Genomic DNA, 23,305 nt, shown 5'->3' with positions numbered 1-23,305 from the left:
ATATATATATATTTTTTTTTAAGATTTTTTTTTTAGGCCTTTTTCAGCTTTATTGGACAGTATATAGTATAGAGAGACAGGAAGAATGGGAGCTAGAGAGAGGGGAAGACATGCGACAAATGTCGGACGGTCGGATTCGAACCGCCGACGTCGCGGCTCGCAATGAGCATGCGGTTAGTGCTCTACAGGCTGCACCACCAAGACACCCCCGAGCAAAATTTTTAAAATCGGCGGTCTCATTTATCTCCAGCTCGTGACACAGGTTCGGAAAAGCCCCTTGTGCCCGTCGCTGCAGTATCCACGACTTCACCCATTTACTGCGGTTTCTGATTACTCGTCGTCTCAGCCTCTTCCTTTCTTCTTCCAACACCAAAACACCAAGGGCTGACACAGCCAGTGCCATTCCAAAGTTGCTATCACTACCAGACATCATTTTCGATTAGTATTACTAAATGGCGAGAGAACAAGGAAATTGCTGCAAACTGTTTGTTGTGAGCGAGACAATGGCTGCTTCTAGGTCCAACGCAATGCAAACGCATTCCCCGGTCTTCCGGTTTCCATTTTTTGAAAGACAAATACAGACTACCGCCACCTGCTGGTGTGGAGAGGTATTACCTCTCACGCAGGCGCAGAACGTACGTGCAACTCGGCCGTCGGCGGACCGTCGTTGCGGTGTGTTCGGCACAGCCAACATTAACAACGCGCATCGACGCGAGGCGATCTTTGTCGGCGCTCTGCGGCCGACCGTCGGTTTGGTGTGTCCGGGCCTTTAGGTGTCTTGCTCAGGGACACTTTGACACACCGAGCTTGGGCCGGCAACCCTCCGACTGCCAGATGACTGCTCTTACCACCTGGGCCAATGTCGCCCCATTGCATTGCATTGGCTGGACACTGAACCTGAGTATTTTAAATACATGTGGCTTTGACTTGGGCTGAATGTACAATGCATAATCAGTTCACACCTAATTTCTATTTTGACTGTGCAGCATGACAAACCAAATGCAAAAACACCAATAACGGCTAAAGCAAGCAGTCTTGGTATAAGGTATTTTTCCCAGTGCACTGTAATTTGATTAATGTATCCATTTCTTTCTGCCAGTGATGAGCAGTCTCTGTTTGTTTATCCACACAGTTCTGCTGTCCAGAGATGAATCTGAAGTTATCTGAGGGCCAGAAGCCCATGACCACCAAAAGTGCCCCTGCCCCACGGCCTCCCCTCACCCCACCGAAACCAACACAGACCTCCATAGCCCCGTCTCCTCAGCTGGCAGACAGAAGCCCCAGCACTGACTCCCAGGGCAAGCTGATTATGCTGGTGGATGACTTCTACTATGGCGTCTGTGAAGGCCTCCGCAGCAGGGCTTCCTCAGACGTGCGGGAGCAAGGGCTATTCAAATGCCTCAGCTGTGCGAAGAGGCTGAAGAACAACATCAGGTCAGAGGCACAAGAGTACTTCACAGTTCACCCTGGCGAAGGTTTCACTTGCCACTGAACTGTTCTCTTTATTTGGATGATATTGGTATAAAACCGATGTGAAAATGTTTTTATGCAGAAGTATACTTGAGGTGTACCATTTAATGCTTAAGTTTTGAAGTATAATTATAATTTCTGTCAAATATGCTTAGTGTATAATTTTTTCACATGGGAATTCTTTTCCTTTTCTATTAACTTGGGAATATTTTATACCTTAACTAAAAAAATCACCTCATGTTCAGAGGTTAATTATAGTGGATTACCACTCTGGGAGTGAAGGCACTCCCTGTTTTATGGAAGAGTTCACTGAATGTAGTTAATCTTTTAAATTCAAACGGCCAAAGTTCAAACCATTTTTATTTCAAATGTAAGTTGTGTGGTCAAAATGATTTTTTATGGCACCAAAAATATGTTTTTTCTTGTATGGCAGAGGAATCAACAAAAATAAAACATGTAACACGTAAATAGTTGAAGACACAATGCACAATGCTTTCAGTGAATACAGTACAACTGCTATAATAGGGAAACATGGCACTGTAGTTCCTCAAGTTGTAGTTGTGTTCGTATAGTAGTTATAGACTATCTACTTTGACATGTTCATGGCCTTAAACCAATCCTATAACCTATACCCATATCCCAATCCTAAAAGCATCTGCTAAATAAAATATAATGTAATGGTGGACTTGGCATGTTAAGACATGCAAAAGCCTGATTCAATTGGATCTTATTTTTCATTAAGTTCAAATTCTCAAACAGACAGTCTGTGCTCAAAAGTTAATGAGAAAAAACAATGTGCTTATCATCTGTTGGCTGTTGGTGAAGGTCAGTTCATGCTCTTGTGATAAAACTGCTTTGGCACCAACCATGAGTACAGAAATGCAATTTTTCCTGCTTGCAGCAGATGGCAGCACTAGGCAAGCTCCATGTTCGTTTTATAAAATGTATGTCTTCTTGTGAAACCTTTTATAATGTAAAAATTAAAAGAATTCTTATCCTTGACATATTCTGGGCACATACACAGAATGGATAAAAATCCAAAATTATACTTGTGTTTAAATGTGTGAGTGAAATGTTAGACAAGTCTTTTTCAGTTATTTTGAATTGAGGTATGAGTTTGGGGAAGATAAACGCAGCGTCACACATTCTATAATTTGCCTTGGCCCTTCTGTATCTCTCCCCCCACCCCCGTACACAGGCTCATGAATCACATGAAGCATCACGTGGAGCTGGATCAGCAGAACGGAGAGGTGGACACCCACACCAACTGCCAGCACTGCTACCGCCAGTTCCCTACACCCTTCCAGCTGCAGTGCCACCTGGAGAGCGTGCACAGCCATTACGAGTCGACCAGTACGCCACTCCGCCCTCTCTCGCCCTGCAGAAGGGTTCTCAGTACTCCCATTTCTGCCCATGCCTTATTTTCACTCTAACATCTGACCTGTAATTCAGCTGCTGCAACCAAACTACTGCTTGTCACCTTATTCACACACCCAATGAGAACAGATGCTTACCTCACTGCTCGGCATATTCATTTTCCATATGAGTCGTAAATGCCGCAGTCAGAGCCCATTCTATGGATTGGCTATAGTGTAATTACCAGGCAAGCCAATTCTGTGCTAAGCTCAGCCTTTCTGATTATGTTCATTGGACATTGATATCTCTGAAGTTTATTATATCCTTTTATTAATGAAGAGATGACTTTCTAAAAGATCTCACTTCATCTCTCACTGTTTATCTTCACCCAAGTACAGATAATCCCAAGTGAAAAATAAATTGGTTCAAGCTACAGTGGAGGAGGGGGGATGTTGAGTTGTGTTTTTTCTGCACACAGCCAAGTGTAAGATCTGTGAGTGGGCGTTTGAGAGTGAGCCCGTGTTCTTGCAGCACATGAAGAACACCCACAAACCAGGCGAGATGCCATACGTCTGCCAGGTAAATGCCAGCTTGCTCATAACAAAATGCAAATCACTTAGGCTCGGCCACACATTTGCGAAACGGAACCTTTTTTGTGCAATGTTGAAATTTGATACACTGTTTATATTTATTTTTGTTTGGATGACATACTCCTTCTCCCTGTTGCCAAATACTATAGGTGTGCGAGTACAGGTCCTCCTTTTACACTGACGTGTACAACCACTTTCGCACCTGGCACGAGGACACCAGGAATCTGCTCTGCCATTACTGTCTCAAAGTCTTCAAAAACAGCAATGCCTACCAGCAGCACTACATCCGCCACCAGGTGCACACCTGCCTCATGTCTTCTGTCTGAGCCTGTCCAGCCTGGGCCTGCAGGTGGCCGCAGCGCCAGAAGGCTTTAACTAGTAGCACAGTCTGTGACTATACCAATAGCGTGTCTGTCTCATTTTTGCAGTGTCAATGTTGAAATTATTTGGTTGTTATCTACGGAAAATTGGCAACATGTGAAAGATTTTATTGCGTTTTGGCACGGTTTAAGTTTGGTTAATCTGTGTGTACTGTGTTAACATTTCGAAATAAATATTTCTAAAGTGTCATTTCCTTTGATTGTTCAAAAACCAGGTCAAACAGTGCACAGTCACAAACTAGATAAACAGAAGGTTTTGCAATACAGTTTCAGATTGTGGGAATAAATACTCCCCTGGCTTGTTATACTCTGGTTCTGGAAAACAAGATAAAATTAAAATGCATTGACTGACTGGAATACTTTTAGTACTTTCAAAAATATTTGAAAGTTACACAATCAATATTTTGTCTCAGACCATCAGAACTTAATATAAAAATGAAAAATATAATAAGGCTGAGATCTACCTTGAGATGTGTGAAAAGGATTAATCCACATTTTCATTGCCTGAGGTTCTGCTCAAATTACCTTTTCAGTGTAAAGGCTTTATTCTGAATTCAGAAAAATGCATTCAGATGTAATGTTAAAACGTTTGCTTGACATGAACTGATCCTTGTTTAAACTCTCATCCTTAGCTCTTTTTACTTTGCATTCACAGAAGAAGACCGTGTACCACTGCAATAAGTGCCGTCTTCAGTTCCTCTTCACCAAGGACAAGGTTGATCACAAGATAAACCACCACAAGACCTTCCGCAAACCCAAGCAGCTAGAGGGGCTTATGCCAGGCACCAAAGTGAGCCTCATAGATAAAACCTGACAAATACAAATGTTTAATCGGTTTTTGATTGGAAGAATACAGTGTTATATTCTGCTGTGAGGAAAGCGAAACTTTCTAATGGGCTGGAGTGAAAACGTACAGAATGGTCGCTCTCCTGGAACACAGTTGATTACCACTACTGTAGAAAAAATAGCGATTGTAAAAGTGTCTTGTATGCTGTGTCCTGTGTTCAGTGAGTGTGACAATCAGGAAGTGAGAAAGCAAAGCTAACTCAAACCTGTGCCCACTTCTAATGCTGTACTATAGCTAACATGCTTATCATGGAAACTGGTGATAGGAGCTCAGATATTGATAATGTCCATGTTAAGATAAAGTAGATAAATGAAAAACACAGATTAATATAATGCTAATTAAACAATTTGACAAGTGTGTGCTTTTGTTCAAAGTATCCAAGGTCTTTTTAAAAGATTATAATGGTCAATGACCAAGACTTAATTTGAATGCAAAGTCAAAAACAGGATGTCATGTCCAGCTAGCATTCTTTAACATCAGTAAATTACATTTGTTTTGCCTGTGGTAAAAATCAAAATGGCAAAACATTGGGCCTCATGCAAGAACAATTTTGTTTTCTGATTGTAAATTTATTTTACTTTTTTCAAAGAAAGGGTTCGTACGAGTGGGCCACATCAGATTCAACAAACACTCTAAATGAAGTCCTAAATTACGATGTCTGTTATAATACAATATATATGGTATTGTAGGTTGGTTCTGTCAGATAGATAGCCAATGGGATTAACAAGAAAATGGGACGTAGTCAATACCTGATTGGGCAGACTGCGGTTCACTGGTTTCGGCAAAACCATGACAATATGGCTGATCATTGATAAGCTTTCTCTTATTCTTCCAAAACAGTCCACTAAAATACGTTTCTGAAAACAATTGAGGTGAGAAATAAGCAATGCAGATGCTGAATCTTGATTCATGTTTGATCTGAACTCTGTGAACCAGGCAAGCTGCGCAGACAAGGCAAAGCAAGCCTCTCCATAGAAAATGAATAGTATGCATCGTTTACATGATTCATATGACAGGTCTGGACCACTCATAAATTTTCTTCCTATCTAAGACAGAATTCTAAATACAAGAACATAAGTGAATGAGACAAGTCCTCTTAAATCAATGTGACAGCCATGCCAGCAATTTAAGAACAGATTGGTTTATACGAGCGGTTCTTGCCTGAGGCACAATGTAACCTATTTAATCCCGCTATTTCATCTCAGGATGACATGAGCAAAATATAATAGTTATTTTTCCTCAGCGTGTACACCGCATACATGTTTAATTGATCAATTCATATTCCACTAGTAATATTTGAACTAGGCTACTTCTTTACCCCCAAGTGTATACATTACATGTAGTTGTTTAATGAATTAATGCATATTTCACATTAAAGGTACAATAGGTAATTGTACGTTCACGGTCAAGAGAGGAATTGTTGCTCCAAACACCCTCAAACCACAACACTGTTTATCCCTCCCACTTTTCTGTGAATGCGTTGATGTTTACCCCCCGCCACCCCCCACGCCATTGGCTGTGGCAATTTGAACCAATTTTAAAACAATAAGTTTAAATTATTGTACAATGTTTTGGTAGTTTTTGGAGTGTCGGTTTGTCAACTGTATATTTTGAAACCTGAATTTAAAGACTATAACCATAGGCAGAGTGTGAGTCAGCATGTCAGTGAGCCTTTTCCAATGATAGGAATGGGTTTACAATGGTCTTGTAACAAAAGTTTATGGTCCGTCTTTGCCATGTCATTTTGTGATGTAGTAGATATTTTTCTGTCATTCCATTTGTTTTTTTTCCCACTAAAGTATTGATTTGGTATCGATTATCGACTACTGTTCATACCAGGTGACCATCAGGGCATATGCAGTGCAGACCAAGGGCACGAGACAGCCCCCTGTAGCCCCACCGATGGTCCCCCCTATGTATCTGCCTGCTCCCACTGGAAGAGACACCCCCTCTCCCCAGGTGGGCAGAGTTGTCCCCAAGCCTTTGCTCATCCAGACCCAAAACAAACCACAGACCACTGTCAAGAAGAGATCTGTCAGTAAGATGCTGGAGCTACTGACCAAGTTCCAGGAACAACGGTGAGTTCACACCCATGCTCAAAAGAAAGTGTATTTGCTCTCTGTATCAAAGTCTTTGCTTTATTCCTTTTAAAAAAAATGTACTTGGGACTGAAACTATCTCAGCAGATAAGAATAAACCTACAGATAGCATTTTGAAATGTAATTTCAAATCCAAACATTGCGACACATTTAAATTGTGGACAGTGATAAACATATTGAATTGAGTTATCCCATGTTCTTGGTCTCACTCTCATTGCTGTACCGTAATATATGTAATATTTTGGTGTTAACTTGGGCTTTGCTTGATCCTCATGTCTCATCTTCCCTCAGGGCAACACTAGGAAAACAGTTGTGTCTGGAGTGCAACTTTGAAGTCCCGGACTTCCCCAACCACTACCCCACCTACGTCCACTGCTCCCTGTGCCACTACGGCACATGCTGCTCCCGCGCCTACGCCAACCACATGATCATGTGCGTAACCAAGACTAAGGGATGGGGCAGTTATATGGCACTTGGTGATTGTGGCAATGATGCGGCACTGCCAATACGAATCTGAATAATAAACCGGATCATAAACCAGAATAAAGTCTGACTGTTCAATGTCAGCTTGTTGCGGTCTCGTTATCTGCCTTTGTGATTTTTATCTGGATTTATTCTTTCTTTCTAATTGCTGTTGTGCTTCCATTGTAGTAATCATGTACCTCGCAGCACCCACAGATACCTGACCATGTACAAGAAATTCCCACCAAGGTAAATGGGCCTTTTTCCTGCCTTATCTGTTGTCTTCATCTGTATTTATTCCTCTCCTCTATGAGAAGTGTTCTAACGGTTCCCCCTTTAATGCCCTTCCAGTGGGGTCAAGTTGGACTGCTCATCCTGCACCTTTGTCACTGGGATGGGTGATGAAATGGCCAAGCACCTCATCCAGAACCCCAGCCATAGCTACAGCCTTTGCACCCGCATAGGTGGGTGTCATGAGATCTTCACCCCTTCGCTGTGTCTGTGTGTGTGAAATTTAGCAAGAAGAGAAGCTTTGTCAGCATTTCACACTTATATCAGTCTCAGAAGCAGTGGGTGGGTCCATATTACTCGCTTTGTACCAGGATGTGTGTCTGGTGTAGAGTAGTGATTATGAAAAATAATTGGATAAGGCTAAATCAAGGTGCAAGAAGTAACTGGCCTTTCTTGGAAACACTTCAGTGTTTCATATCACTGAATCACTGTACTGTACACAACTATACACCTTCAGTGTAGATAAAACACCATTTACAGATTCGGGCCACTTGGCCTAAGCAGTGTCGACGAAGTGTGCCTTTTCCATTTTACCCCACCCAATTTTTTTTCCCCTGGTAACAATTCACAGGAATAATGGACAAATTTTCATGAAAGCTCTGGAACAAGGGAATCAAAGCTGACATATTCTAAGCAAATGGAGACTTGCAAAAGTGGAGTTCAAAAATGTGGACAGATGGACAAATGCAACTGAGGAACTGCAGACCACCAGACCAGTTTCCTAAACATTTCTTTTCCTCCATGACCTTACGAGGCCAGGCAAACACAATGTTTCCTGCTATGAAACTGTTTTACATTTTCTTTTTCTCAGCATGGTTTATGGAGTAAGAGAAAGTGTAAAAGAAACATCCCAGAGGAGCAGAAGACTAACTATTGTTCCTGTGACCCCCTCCCCTCCCCACAGAACAGCTGGAGTCAGATATTGAAAACTCCGATGTTGAGGAGGAGGAACCGGGAGGGGAAGGAGGGAGTGCAGTTGAAGTTTTGTGGAATCCAGACTCTGAGGCCATGGGCAGCTCTAAGAAAATACTGAAGAGCACGGTGCCAGATTTTACAGATGTGTCTGGCCCATATCACTCCCTAAGTAAGACGAGCGATGCCATTGACTACTTCCACTTGCTCTTCCCAATCTCACTCCTGGAGGTCATCACTCAGGAGACCAATGCCTATGCCATGTCCAGCCAAGTGATGGGTCAAGCTGACCCAGACTGGAAACCTGTCACTGTGGCGGAGATCCAAGGCTTCATGGGCCTCAGCATCCTGATGGGACTGCAGAGTCTTCCGGAGACTGACATGTACTGGTCCTGGCAGCACTGTGAGAGCTGTCTCACCTTCCTCAAGACGATGCCAGCTAAACGTTTCCACCAGATATCTGCACACATCCGAGTCTGCAGCGAGAATTCCAATTGGCCAGACGGCCCTCCTGACAGACTGCGCATGATTCGGCCCTTGTTGGAGGTGGTGGAGGACACTATATGGGAAACCTACCATCCCAAGAAGTGTCTGACCATCGACCAAGCTCTTCTGACCAACTTGGAGGTTGATTGCAGTGAGGAGAAGCAAAGCACAGGTCAGATGCAGGTGTGGCTGCTGTGTGACTCTAAATCGGGGTACTGCCACCGCATTCTAATTGAGACCCAACAAGATAAGCCAAAGGGTGGGGATCCTGGCTTCAGGGTGGTACTACCCCTTTTGAAGGGTCTTCAGGGCAAGAACCACCAAGTTTTTCTGGCCAGCTCCCTGACATCTTTCCCCCTCATGCAAAAACTGCTGGACCAGGATATCTACTGCTGCAGCTCCTTCCCCCCACACTCTCCTATGGTTCCCAAGGAGTTCTGGGAGCAAGGCCAGCTGAAACATTCTGGGGAATTCCTTCAGCAGTTGTTTGGACCTGTACTGGTCACACGATGGCAGGATAGCAAGGAAATGTGCTGCTTGTCGACCAATGCTGAGCCAGGGCTACCCGACACTGTGTGGAGGAAGTCCCAGGTCAAAGCTGGTGAACTTTGCCCCATCCAGCGGCCCGAGGCCTTTCGGCTTCTCCAAGAAAATATGCGGGGTGTCGACATCTGCAACCAGCTGCAGGCCTGCAACCCTCTGGGTGGGTTGATTCGGGACACGTGGTGGCGCTGCCTTTTCTGGCATTTGCTGAACTTGTCCATAGTGAACTCCTTTATCTTGCTTCGTGAGAGCCGCAAAGACACCCCGCCACTGTGGGTTCAGGGCAGTCGCTTCTCCCAAGCCAAGTTTCGCAAGCGCCTGGGTCACCAGCTGGCCAAATGCCCTCAGAGAGGAGTTCGCAGGCTGGCAGCGGAAAGGTGGGCAGCTGCATCTGGAGAGGGAGGTGGGGAAGGTGGAGCAGTGAGGCACAGACTGGTTAAAATTACAGCCAAGACCAAGAGATGCAAGAACTGCAGTGTGAAGAATCTGCGACACGAGACCGTGTTCGGCTGCATTGCATGCAGGGTCAACCTATGCAAGGGCAGCCGCTGCTTCTGGGAGTACCACGGCCTCTCGCCCCACAACAGAGGTCAACATTGGCTCCCTGCCGCATGCAGCCCATGTGGAGGAACTCTGCTACTGTCCTCCACACTTAACAGACTACATTATACATTCACATGACATGCAGCAAATACACATTATGTGCATCCTGGATGCAAAGTGTATTAATGCCGATTGAATGCTGTTCGTTGATGACCTTCAGAATACTCTGAATAGGGCAGACTAGATCTGTCTTATGGCAGGTGCTGTTGAATTAACAAGTTATGCAATGTAGTGTGTATGTACCATAATGCACTCAATTTCTTGTATTGCTGGAGATGAAGTCTCAACGGCTGTGATTTATACTATAGGGTAACATAAATATTGAAGAACAGATAAATGTTGAATGTAAGATTTTCGCAGATGTGCTTCTATTTGACTATTTAGAAAGGTAGCAAATTGCCATATGAGTAACTGGTGAGTCTAATTCAAGCTTTAAACAACATTTTTGTTGTTGTAGTTGTACTATTGCTAATATTTATTTTCCTTTTGCATTTTTTCAGTTCCCCCAAGAGTTGGATTCACTATGCAGAGGTATTACATAAAATGTTATGTGTATTTAGTATGTTAAATAATGCATGAAGAATGGTTCTATGGTACCCTTCCTTACAAAGCATGCTCATCTAATGACTTGAAGTGCTGTATATTTTGTGAGTGAACTGTCTTGAATCTGTTTCGTACCACCTAGCAGTGTTGCTCCATTTTAATTAATAAGAAATTTTATGTCAGTCTGGTGGTAGTAATACCTGTTTTTCTGAATGTTCAGGATCTGTTTGTTAAATGTTGTAGTTTTAGGTTTACAACTGTAAATTGTATTGGGCCTTATGCATAATATAGGGTTACACACTATATATGAAATTAAATGCCAACTATTAATAATGATTACTTAGTCTCTAAAACTGAAAGTGCACATCATACTTTTTTTTCCCCTTTTTTTTCTTAAGCATCACTGAAGTTGGACCCCCACTGAATGTTGTTTCTTTATTGAATACTTTTTTCTCAGTTAGATAACTGCATTGTTGGAAATAAAGTAAGGTATAGCTGTGAGGGAAAGGGAATGCAAAACGTACTGGTCTGCATTTGGAAGTAAATGGGAAGAAATGGCATGCATTATAGTGCATAAGTTTAGTACAGGAGCTGGTTTTGTCTATATTCAGTTATACATATTTGTGTATAAACAATAATAATGTCCTTATGAAGCTTACTCTTTAATGCTTAGAATTAAAATAGGATTGAAGACTAAAGCACTTGATGGTGCCATTAACCACTGTCTTGTATGTTTCATCAGGCAGGGCCTGTCACCAGTCAAAAACAGTCGCAGCCAGCCCTCTTACCCACTCCGTATGCCCACATTGGCTTCTTCATCAAAATGGGAGCCTGAGACCCTAGACCAGGAAATGGCTCCTGTTGAAGACCTGGACACAGACACAGAGGAAGAACAAGAGGAATGCCCTGTGGATGAACAGGGAGTACAGGGAACAGGTATCAAAAAAGAGAGTGTGCACATGGATGGGCCCAACATTGTACCTGAGGCTGATGGGCTTGGGGGAGTGAAGGAGCGGGAGGAGACGCTGTCTGTGCGTCAGCTGAGGATCGTGTTGTTTGCACTGTGCTGCGGCATCGCCCAAGCCGCTGAGCACTTCAGCACGCAGACTGGGCTCATCCACACCTGGCTGCAGGAGAAGGAGCGGCAGATGGACCGGGAGCGACGCGGAGGGGGCGGGGAAGCCGTGGAACGTCTGGTGGAGTGGGTGCTCGCCCAGCGAGAGCAGCAGCTGCCGGTCAATGAGAAGAACCTCTTCCAGAAGGCCTCGGAAATCCACAGCCATGCCAACCAGGGCAGCTCCTTCCGCATCTCCTACGAGTGGGCAGTGAGCTTCATGCTGCAGCACGACCTGGGCCTGCAGACAACCTGCACTGTGAGCCGGCGCCTCCCTCGGAACACAGAGGAGAGCGCTCGGGCTTTCACCGAGTTTGTCCACAAGCAGAACCAGGCTCAGAACTTCTCCCTCTCTGTCATCGGTGCCATGGATGAGCTCTCCATCTTTGTGGACCTGGATCTGCTGGCAGACCCTGCTACAGTGGGGAAAGAGCCTGCTTTCCAACTGGTGGGCACTGGAGAGTCTCTAATTGATATCTTTTTAGCCACGCTGGCTGATGGCACCCTCCTCCCAACCATGGTCTTCTTCAAGGGCCAGCTCCCAGGTAGGCTGCGAACCGGAGTCCCCAACTCCATCCTGCTGGAGGCGAAGGTGGAGGGCTTTACGGAGGAGGAGGAGATGGATCTGTGGACATCACAGGTGTGGCAGAAGCATATGAAATCCCAAGGTGGGGGCAAGGGCATGCTGATAATGGACTCCTTCCGTGGCCACTTGACTGACGACTCTCTGGCTACCCTCAGTGCTGCCAGCACCCTGCCAACAATCGTCCCAGCAGGTTGCACCTGCCGTCTGCAGCCACTGGAGATGTGCTTGCGGCCCGTGTTGCTTAGATTCCTGCTGGCGCGCTGGACCAAACTAGCTGCACAGGGCGGGGCAGCCGGGGCTAGTCCCAAAGAACTAGTTCAGCTGCTGGTTGCCTGGCTGGTGGAGGCTTTGGCACCTCTATCTGACCAGCCAGAGCTGTTGCGGCGCTCCTTCCATGTGGCCAGTGTTCTCTCTGGAACAGAAAGCCAGAATACCCATGCGGAGGCCCAGATGGAGCTAGTGAACACATTCTCAGAAATCTTGCTTGGATCTCATGTAGCGGAACTAGTATCGCCAGCAGAGGAGGGTATGGTCACATCCAAAGAGGCAGAGAAACCCCTTAATTCAGTTGATGAGAAAAGGACACCAGAAGTGAAGGTCGAGGTAAAGGAGGACAAGAAAGAAAGCGATACAGAGGTAAAGGAGGCTGAGAAGCTGCTAGAAGTCCAAGGAGCGGAGAAGATGAACATCCTGGATACATCACAACAGGGTACGGCCATTTTTCCTCCTGAAACTCTGCTCTCCCTTTCTAAACCTCAACCTCTGCTCCAAATCTTTGATAAAGACAGTGATGCAGAGTCCTTTCACGGCTTTGATGACACTGAAATTGATACAGAGCTAAACCCGTAGTGGGCTGCCGGCCGGAATGGCTGCCATGTTGCCGCCAAGCACAGCTTGGTGCGGTACCTTGCAGAGACTAATAGGAGGGGTAACTACAGTGTTTGTTTGCATTTGGGTGGTCCTAATTTTTTCTTCTGTCACCAGGGATGGTATGATGCAGTCTTCTTGGAGTGGCCTCCCATCGCTTTTGGAGTTTTGCCTCCCGGCCCAACCCCCCTTCCCAAGTGGCTGGGCCCTGTGGATCACGGCTTCGCGTTACAAACCGAATGTCCTCAAGTACAGGAGGCCAGGACAATGGCAATTTCAAGGTCTTTCTTGGGAGCTTTTGCCTGGCCAGGTTTTTGGTTGGTTTTTGGCAGAGAAAGTTGTGAGGAATCGGTATCTATGGACTTGTGCCTGATCTTGAGTTTGAGGACAATGTTATGAAGAGGCATTGAAGATTTGGTGCAGGTTCTTTCTGAGATTGTACATTCATAAAACAATAAATGCATGACATCTTTCTTACAATGCCTTTTTGGTAGCTGGTATACTGAACACTTTGTAAACAGTATTGACCACTGTTCAGCGGTCATTATACTGACATTGGTGCTGTTTTATTTGGTGATTGTGTCATACTGTTAACTTTTGGCCCCTGTGATGTGTATGATATCAGTTATCCAACAGTTTCCATACACATTGGCTTGAGGCTTGTCTCAACCTGCATTTTATGATTTTTTTTTTTATTGTAATGTGCTATTACAATGATTGGGAGCCTGATCAATTGCCAACCTGATTAGCAAGTAGTTTTTATGAGTTGTTGATTGTCACATTGCACATTTCCTTTAAGACGATTGAGTTGCTGCATCTCGATGCCATCATTCCGGGCTGATACCTGGATTAACTGCTCATAACTTGTTAACTTCTGTATCAAGCTTAAGAAACATATGCATAAGAGCATAACCAATCTTAATCAAACTTTGCAGTCCACATCAATGAAAGATATCATTGAGTAAGTTCATTAGTTAAGTCTATAGGTTGACTACTTTTATTTTCTCAGTATTGCTAAATAAAGTAAACCCCTAGAAATATTTAACTGTCAATAAGCCTTGAATGAAGAATGTTTGAGGGTCCTGGTCATTACAATTGTGATGACTGCAGGTGTTCTGCAATGTTCTCCATCAAACCAGCAGCCCTGGACTCTACGGTCTGAAGTAGAGAAAATGTTCACCTAACAGGTGGAGTGTGTAACTCTTGCTTTTACAAGTAATGCCTTTACGCCAGGCCAAGACCAAAATTGTTGTCTCTTCATTTTTCCCTTCAGTTGCCTCTTCCCAACTTGTGGAATTAGAAGGAAGATGGATTACCTTCAGGAAGACTCCCTTATTGATGACTTGTTGCACTACATCTACCACAACTGTAGATATCCAGTGTTTGTAGGATTTCTCCTTCGATGATGAATGCTATGTAGGTAGTATCTGGGGAGCTGGAAACTCCATTATTCAGAACTGCATTCTAAGCACATAAGCTCTAATGCAACCGGAAAAAGATAGTTCTAATCTTATCAAACAACTTTTATAATGGACTGATTAAGAACTGTGGTGGAGCCCAGACAGGCCATGGTCCTTTGGGACTAATGTAATACAGCCCTTTGAAAAAATACCAACCAAGTCTTCAATTATTTTGAGGACATCTTCATTCATTTACTTGTGTTCCAAGTTGATTAGCTTCAGTCCAAAAGAAAAAGGTATCCGTAAATATGTGGGAAAGAAAGCTTTTAAGTTATACATATATTTTGCGCATATATATATATATATATATATATATATATATATATATATATATATAGCTCATTTTGTGTTAAGAAATAGTGGCATAATTTAACTTTTTTTTTTTTTTTTTTTTACCATTGATCATCTAAAATATAAAATATTTTTTTTATATTTTAGTGCTGGAAATATGTTGAGTTGGAAATGGAACTGCACGGCACTGGTAAATTGGCACGTGAAAGTTGCTAACTCCAGAATCCAATACAGCATCCTGCAAAATAATTCTTAACTCTTGATCAAGCTGAGCCAAAAAGACAGAAACATTCTAATAATATTTATCTGAGAGAAATATACATATAAATACTCTTACAAAGAGTAATTTCACTTCCCAAAAAGATGGATCTTACTGGCAATCCTGTTTTAAGTACTTTGGGGAACCCCCATTTACAAGAATATTGCAAGAAAGTTCTTCTATAGTGTTGTACAAGAATCATGTTTGGGACCCCTCTGACCATTCTTGCATACAGAATGTTTCAAGATCCTTATGAGTGTGGTTGTAGACTGCCCTCTAATTCAAACCACACATTTTCCATCATTCGGTTCCTGTCTGGAGACTTTTGCAAAACAGTGACTTTGTGGTCAGTTAACCTTTTCTTTGTTGATTTTGAGGTACTCGGGATCATCTTGCCAAAATATCTACTTACAGCCAAGTTTGAGCTTTCTGGGGAAGGATACCAGGTTTATGGCCAAAATGTATTGGTGCTTGCTGGGTTTCATGACGGCATTGACCTCAAAAAGAATCCCGGGACCAATGGACGTAAAACAATCCTATCACATCAAAGACCTACCACCGTATTAAACCATAGGTACGGGTATCTTCTTCATGTAAGCATCCCCCTTCAGATGCCAAAACCAACACTCCTTTTATTCATCCTTCTTTGTTCATCTTTATAAAGGGTTTGAATGATATTGGAGCACTTCATCCGGTTTGTGTTTGTCCAGCTGAATCACCCGTGCATGAAACCTTATTTCCAGTATCTTGACAGCATCTTTACTGTAGAGCAGTCTCTTCAATTCAAGGTAAATTGCTAAAACCTTCAAATATTCCAGAAAAATCTATTGGAAAATTATTTCAGCAGTACAAAAGGTTCAGTTGGACTTTTTGGATGCAGGAAATTGTGCAGAAATTACTCTTCCACCCCGACTCCCCAAAACTTTTCTGTGCCAAACTTAACTGTGCCAGTTATTCACACTTTCAGGAAGGTTTAATTAATTTGGGGTGGGAGTTGGGGGACATTTATACGGTTTTGTAAGTGATATATTACTTCAGGGAACAACAGAAGTATCATCCCTATGCAGTTTAACTTCACCAGAAGCGCCCATTCCCCCTTATGTACCATCTTACACCCCCCCCCCCCCCCTTATGTACTATCTTTCACCCCACCCCGTCCCTTTACCCATATTTAATAGTGTGGATGTACAGCAGTAATCTTTTCAATTAGAAGGCCATTTTCTACAGTATGTTTCTTCAGTTGGTGCCTCAATCCTTTCTTAAGGTAAGGTGTCTGCCTGAATGTTTTCTGAAATAAAGAGTTGAGAAAAAGGTTTGCCATTCTTACAAATTCATTGTAATGATATTCTTGCATTTCAATTTTTTCCCTCCTCGCTTCCTGGCAAAACTACAGAGCCCATAAGGAACATGGATGACAAAAATAAATACTTTTACAGGATCTTGCAAAACTTTTTTGGGGTTTTGGTGAATTGAAATGTCACTGAATTCAGGCAGCCAAGGAGGAGTGAAATGATCTTTGTGTACCATTTTTCAACGTTTAGTGTTTTGAAGATCCCTGATAGTATTATGAGGCTAGTCAGGGCACATTTTAGTGATTCCCAGTCTTGTCTTAGTGTGGGGGGGGGGCTATATAATGTCATAGTAGCAGTTGGAGTGAGACGGGTGTGTGGGGGGTTGGACCCAAAATGCACGACTCCGAAACCAGTGTAATAAAGTCCCATTAGGGCTTTATTCAGGGAGAGTCCAGTGAGCGTAGTCAAAAAACAAGCAATGTTCATACACGTAAAATCCAGCCAAAACCAAAGTACAGTACCGAGGGAGAAGGCAGTCTCGTAATCGGTACACCATGCAAAAAGTCCGGTAGCCAGGAAAGCTGTCAGCGGGGCAGAAGTACATTTGGACGGTAGGCAGGCTCAGGGTCGATGACGGTGCAAGAGTCAAGACCGAAGTCTGCTCCGCGGGGAAAAAGCACAAAGACAGCAGGCAAGTCGTGGTACAGGCAGGCAATGGTCAACAAAACAGAAGTCAATAATCTTTGGTCAATAAACAGGCTTGGATCGTAACAGGCAGCCAATGGCTTGACAAAACCGCTAAAGCGATGCACTGACGAACAGGCGGCAACAATTTCGCAAAGACAAGATATGGAACTGAGCTTTATATGCAGGTGTAGACGGGTGCAGACAATTAGCTTGAGAGCAGCATGAGAATGGAAATCAGGTGTGGAGGATTGACAAGTTAACGAGGTAATTAGTAATCGTTAGTAATAAACCTATCCTGCCCTAGCGTTAGTAAATTAGTAAATTACATGCACAAGAAACGAAAGTTAACATGAACACATGGTTAGAATGTTAGTATTACCTGGGGTGTATCCCTGGCGCAGCCTGTAGAGCACTGACCGCATGCTCATTGCGAGCCGCGACGTCGGCCGTTCGAATCCGACCGTCCTACATTTGTCGCATGTCTTCCCCTCTCTCTCGCTCCCATTCTTCCTGTCTCTCTATACTATATACTGTCCAATAAAGCTGAAAAAGGCCAAAAAAATGTCCAAAAAAAAAAAAAAGAATGTTAGTATTACCTAATCCTGATCTAAAGTTAGTAGATTAGTAAGAAGACAAGGGAAATTGAAACAATTAGGGTGTGAGTGACAACGGGAGAGAGAGAAAGCAGGAATGCAAGGTTTGCAGAAAGAAAAAAGTATGCTAAACAATGAACGGAACAACATAACATGAAACAACATAAATCGTGACATAACAAGTTTGCGAAATTATGACAATAAACTATATAACATGACAAGACTAAGAAATAAATTGTAACAAGAACTAAACATGAAACATGACATGACAATGAATCGTAACAAGAAATAAAACATAAAAACGTGGTGAGACTAGACTAACATAATACGTGACATGACAATAACGTAACTTAATATAAAATAACTAAACATAAAACATGACATGACAAGTATGAAACGTGACATGGATATTGGGATATTGCCAGGGTGTATCATTTTACCATTAGCTTTCACCATGGCGATGGAGGTAATGGGCTTCTAAGTGGGTTGTCAGTGGCAAGATTAATATCTTGTTGCCGGGAGGTAAAACAAGTTTATCTGGGTCTATTTAAAAAAAACCTGTAACCAGAGTGTTTATAGAATGTTTGTTAGACGCTACATGTGGTGAAGGCCATTAGGCCTGTGAAGCCCAGGGATGACCTGCTGCATATTGCTTTGGTGCTGAGCAGTAGAATTGTGTCTACTCTCCCTAAGGCTCTAGTGTCAGAGGTGAGGGGACTTGTTATTAGCCAGAAACTCAGAGGCTTAAAACATATTAAAGGTACATATGCCATATGCATTTTTTACTTTAGAAACTCAGTTATTTGTTATTTCTAAATATATATCGCTCAGGCTAGCCAAGGTAGATTTGTATGCGAACGTTACCGTATTTTCTGGGAGTGTCATGTGATTGCCTGGATGGTTGGCCATCCGTAAACCAGTCGATGCGTTCGAGGGTGGAGTTTGAGCGCCCATTGCCTTCTGGAAAACACAGGCTTGCGATTCCAGCCAAGCATGTCCAGTGACTTGAGAAGTTTTGCCCCATATTTAGGAAATGGCTATACTGATGGTGATTTTTTAAATGCCAACACACATACTTTAAGCATTTAATCCAAATAAGCTCAACTGAAAAAAGCATGACAGCGCTCCTTTAAGATTTGAATTGATTACGTCAATTTAGATTTTTGCATCCATAATCTCTGAAGCAGTGGATGCCTTTCCTCTTGTGGAATAAAAGGTTTCCTGCATGGTTACCTGCTCTGACCAAACTTAGAATGTGCATAAAAGGAACAGAAAACAAGTACTGCCTGTCCACTGTAGCCCACAGAGTGCTAAAGCTAAGTGACCGTGGAGATTAAATTGGTGCAGTAGGAAACAAAAAAGGGCAAGCCTGTGAGAGCCAGCATGTGGACAGAGGCAGGTTGCTTTATTTCCTGGAATTCAGGCTTTCCCAAGGGCACCTCACTCGCTCCACCTTCAGGAAGACCCAACAAAACCAAGGGTTACGCAAATACCAACATTTTGGAAAACTGCCCTTTCAGTGTCTATTTAGTGCTGTGCTGTGCTGTGCTGTAGCTATGTGAGGATTGTGCAAAAAGAACCCTTTTGATTTATGATTCAGAGGAGTTCCTTGAAAGGCCATGGTCACACTCCCAAAACCTGTATGTGCACGTCTATTCGTTCCATACAATTTGAAATTTGTGTATACTTCACATTCTGTATATACACCGATAGCGGGATAGGTGACTAATTAAAGGAAAAGCTAGCAACGTGTCATGTTTTCGTTGGGCCACCACATGCCGCCAGAACAGCTTCAGTGTGCCTTGGCATAGATTCTGCAGGTCTCTGGAGGTCTACTAGAGGGATGGAAAACCATTCTACCGAAAGGAAATAACGGCTACACAATGAGAGTTTGGGATGATATTGGTTTACTGTGTATGTTCGGCACACAAACTCAATGTGTCATTAAGTTTAAATAAAGGGACTGTGGTGAATCATTAGCATCCTAATTAGGTTGCTGAACATGTGTTTTGAGTTGTTTCATATTTCTTCCCTTTCAATGCAGGTTCAGCTTGTTATCATTTGCCATGTCTTTGAGTAGTAGTTAGGTTTCCACATTTTCACCAATTAGGAGCCTACCAATTCACCTCAATCTTAAATTTGATCCATTAAAAACATACCCCTTTCATGTCATTGTTTGCAATCTATCACAATACGCACAATGTGAATATGGCACTTTTTCATGTCATGCATAGTGTGACATGATGTGGTTTCAGATGGTAACTGATCTCTCTAAACATTAAAAAAAATGAACATCTTGTTAAAATTCTGGGTTTGCAATTGTAATTGGAACAAAAACCAGTAAGGCGGAAATGATTCATCTGGAATCGTCACTGGTCAGCTTGCTGATACTGTGGCAATATGTGGCTGTAAAGTCATTTAACTCTCCTGAATTGTTATATTTGATCTGTGTGGTTTCACGTACTGACACTATTACTGTTACACAGGGAATGCTTGGTTACCCCCTCGAGTTGGTCAAGGGAAGATGTAAATTTATGCTTAATGTATCATGGCTTATTGCATCTGACAGTAAATCAATCACCTCCATATGTCATTTCATTCATGTTGAGACCAGTCATAGATGTCTTCTTGGGTCCCTGAGCCAACCACACCCAAAAGTAACTATTCCTGCAACCTCTGTAATGACTGTAGATATTTAGCCAGCTCGTGAAACGTGCACATAACAGCCAAAGGTAGATTTGTTGGTCCTATTGTGGAGATTCTTGGTCAGCCCAGACCAGTAGAAAGCAGAAGGTAGAGTCTCTCCGCATAGCGGTCAGTAACATATTAACATTCTTTCAGCAACACTAGAAGGACAAGTATGCAAATACCTTCGCCCTTGCTAAATTCCGTCATTGGGTTAGCGTGGGGCTTACACCAGCATACACAGGGGAGCTCCACTGCTTTGCACAAGGGGGAATTGTCCCCTGCTTAGTTAAATCAACAGGAAGTTAGCATCAGCTAACTAACAAATTATAAGGAATAAAGGTGATCAATTAGAATAGCAAAGGGGACAAGTAGACCCAAAACATGCACCCGTGGCATACTGGAGTGATTGGACCCCCTCATGGGTATTCAGGCCTGTACCATTCTCTTGGTGTATGCCACACATGTGATGACCAATCTGTCTACATCTCTGTAGACCAGTACCTATGGTTTTCGTACCACAGAGTGCCACAGAAATGTGCATTTGTCTTTGGAATGAAGAGTCTATGCACTGCAACCCTACTATAATATCCCTCTCTATGTCATTGTCATTGTCAGAATTCCCAACCCTATTTACTGATTGCCTTTCCCATGCATCTAAATGCATACTGTTCCTATTTAAACACAAGCCAGTTGAGCATTTATTTGCATGCCACAGAGCATGACGGGATGCTTAATCATATCATGCTGTACACCTGTAAGGAAGCATCTGCATTAGTTGTTTATCCACCCATATTTGGGTTTTTCGCCCATCTGTACAGTACATCCGGAAAGTAATAAAGTAAAATGATTAAAAATAAAAAACTAAGAACTCACATGTACATAAGTATTCACAGCCTTTGCTCAATACTTTGTTGATGCACCTGTGGCAGCAATTACAGCCTCAAGTCTTTTTGAATATGATGCCACAAGCTTGGCACACCTATCTTTTGGCAGTTTCGCCCATTCCTCTTTGCAGCACCTCTCAAGCTCCATCAAGTTGGATGGGGTGTGTCGGTGCACAGCCATTTTCAGATCTCTCCAATCTTTGTCTCATCAGACCAGAGAATTTTGTTTCTTATGGTCTGAGAGTCCTTCAGGTGCCTTTTGGCAAACTCCAGTGCCATGTGCCTTTTACTAAGGAGTGGCTCCCGTCTGGCCACTCTACCATACAGGCCTGATTGGTGGATTGCTGCAGAGATGGTTGTCCTTCTGGAAGGTTCTCCTCTCTCCACAGAGGAACACTGGAGCTCTGACAGAGTGAGGGTTCTTGGTCACCTCCCTAACTAAGGCCCTTCTCCCCCGATTGCTCAGTTTAGACGGGCGGCCAGCTCTAGGAAGAGTCCTGGTGGTTCCGAACTTCTTCCATTTACGGATGATGGAGATCACTGTGCTCATTGGGACCTTCAAAGCAGCAGAAATATTTCTGTACCCTTCCCCAGATTTGTGCCTCAAGACAATCCTGTCTCGAAGGTCTACAGACAATTCCTTTGACTTCATGCTTGGTTTGTGCTCCAACATGCACTGTCAACTGTGGGACCTTATATAGACAAGTGTGTGCCTTTCCAAATCATGTCCAATCAACTGAATTTACCACAGGTGGACTCCAATTAAGCTGCAGAAACATCTCAAGGTTGATCAGTGGAAACAGGATGCACCTGAGCTCAATTTCGAGCTTCATGGCAAAGGCTGTGAATACTTATGTACATGTGATTTCTGAGTTTTTTATTTTTAATAAATTGACAAAAATTTCAAAAAGACTTCTTTCATGTTGTCATTATGGGGTGTTGTGTGTAGAATTTGGAGGGAAAAAAATGAATTTAATCAATAATGGAATAAGGCTGTAACATAACAAAATGTGGAAAAAGTGAAGCGCTGTGAATACTTTCCGGATGCACTGTATGTAAACCATCTACTAGTAAGGTCAACATATGAAGTTTGACTGGTGACGTGACTTGTATAATTAAGTGTGTAAACAGACTATTGGAAATGACCACAGCAACATGGTAAAATGTTAGCACTCAACATTCTGTGAGTAATGAATCTCTTACAAGTAGGTACACCCTGTCTCAGAATGTTGAGTGCTTACATTTAATGTAGGTCAGGGAACATTTTCAGCAGAATATTGGAAGAGCTAGCACAGTAAAAATATTAACCATCCTACCCGGAAGACTGGAGAACATTTAGTGATCATTTAGAATCCATGCATACAAACTTAAATCTCGTGGCATTGCCCTGAAGTTCCCATCATGAATCTGTTCCCACCATGAAGCCGACCGTAGTTTTACTGTGAAATATTATTATTAAACAGATCCAGCATCCATGCTTTCAGTCATATCTACAATGTTTTAGAACACCCAGAGAGAGCTGCTAAACCCTGCCTCTGTTTATAGGATTCAAAGGGAGGTCAGTAAACAGGATGCCAAAATCTGTTGCCAAAAAAAGTGTTCTTGCCAGAGTATTTATTTTGTCACTGTCCGGATCAGTATTTTATGGGTTGAAAAACTTGTCTAATGAATAGTACATTGGTCCTATAATACCACAGTGAACTTTGTGTCAAAGACATGATTTAGAACATTAATACATTAATTTGAAACGGTAAAGAAGACAGCTGCAAAAAAACAAACAAATGCAAGGCCTTCCTGCTGTCCAAGAACATTGCCAACAGGATGGAATTATTGACGGGTATGAGCTGTTGCACAGTCTGCAGCGTACATGACCTACTTTCAGGTCAAGCAGAGCTTTACTTTCTGTGTCCTTACAATGGCAAACCAGCCCCTCGCTTATCAAAATTGATACCAATCTTTGTCTACGTTCGCAAAACATCAGATTCAATAAACACATGCCTTT

General features: G+C 42.9%; 1 protein-coding gene and 1 long non-coding RNA gene across 9 annotated transcripts in view; one reads left to right on the top strand and one right to left on the bottom strand.

Moving 5' to 3' along the window:
• Positions 1-14,189, top strand: part of pogzb (pogo transposable element derived with ZNF domain b) — a 33,157-nt gene extending 18,968 nt beyond the window's left edge. For all 8 annotated transcript variants that reach the window (XM_061232573.1, XM_061232597.1, XM_061232589.1 and 5 more), the window contains 13 exons: positions 1,133-1,434; positions 2,669-2,823; positions 3,305-3,405; positions 3,566-3,712; positions 4,452-4,586; positions 6,483-6,721; positions 7,034-7,174; positions 7,394-7,453; positions 7,556-7,668; positions 8,400-10,025; positions 10,540-10,570; positions 11,325-12,991; positions 13,267-14,189. In XM_061232573.1, the coding sequence (XP_061088557.1) occupies positions 1,133-1,434; positions 2,669-2,823; positions 3,305-3,405; positions 3,566-3,712; positions 4,452-4,586; positions 6,483-6,721; positions 7,034-7,174; positions 7,394-7,453; positions 7,556-7,668; positions 8,400-10,025; positions 10,540-10,570; positions 11,325-12,991; positions 13,267-13,277 (4,728 nt within the window). In that variant the 3' untranslated portion in view covers positions 13,278-14,189. The remainder of the gene's footprint in view (positions 1-1,132; positions 1,435-2,668; positions 2,824-3,304; positions 3,406-3,565; positions 3,713-4,451; positions 4,587-6,482; positions 6,722-7,033; positions 7,175-7,393; positions 7,454-7,555; positions 7,669-8,399; positions 10,026-10,539; positions 10,571-11,324; positions 12,992-13,266) is intronic.
• A 2,712-nt stretch (positions 14,190-16,901) lies between these two features.
• Positions 16,902-19,029, bottom strand: LOC133121204 (uncharacterized). Its single transcript, XR_009707994.1, has 3 exons — positions 18,596-19,029; positions 17,518-17,681; positions 16,902-17,109 (listed from the first exon to the last, which is right to left on the bottom strand). It is a non-coding gene; the product is annotated as an uncharacterized LOC133121204 (long non-coding RNA).
• Between the last annotated feature and the right edge of the window lie 4,276 nt (positions 19,030-23,305).

The sequence above is a fragment of the Conger conger genome, chromosome 1 (genome assembly GCF_963514075.1).
Source record: "Conger conger chromosome 1, fConCon1.1, whole genome shotgun sequence".
Classification (NCBI taxonomy): Eukaryota; Metazoa; Chordata; class Actinopteri; order Anguilliformes; family Congridae; genus Conger; species Conger conger.
This window is presented reverse-complemented; position numbering and strand designations above follow the sequence as displayed.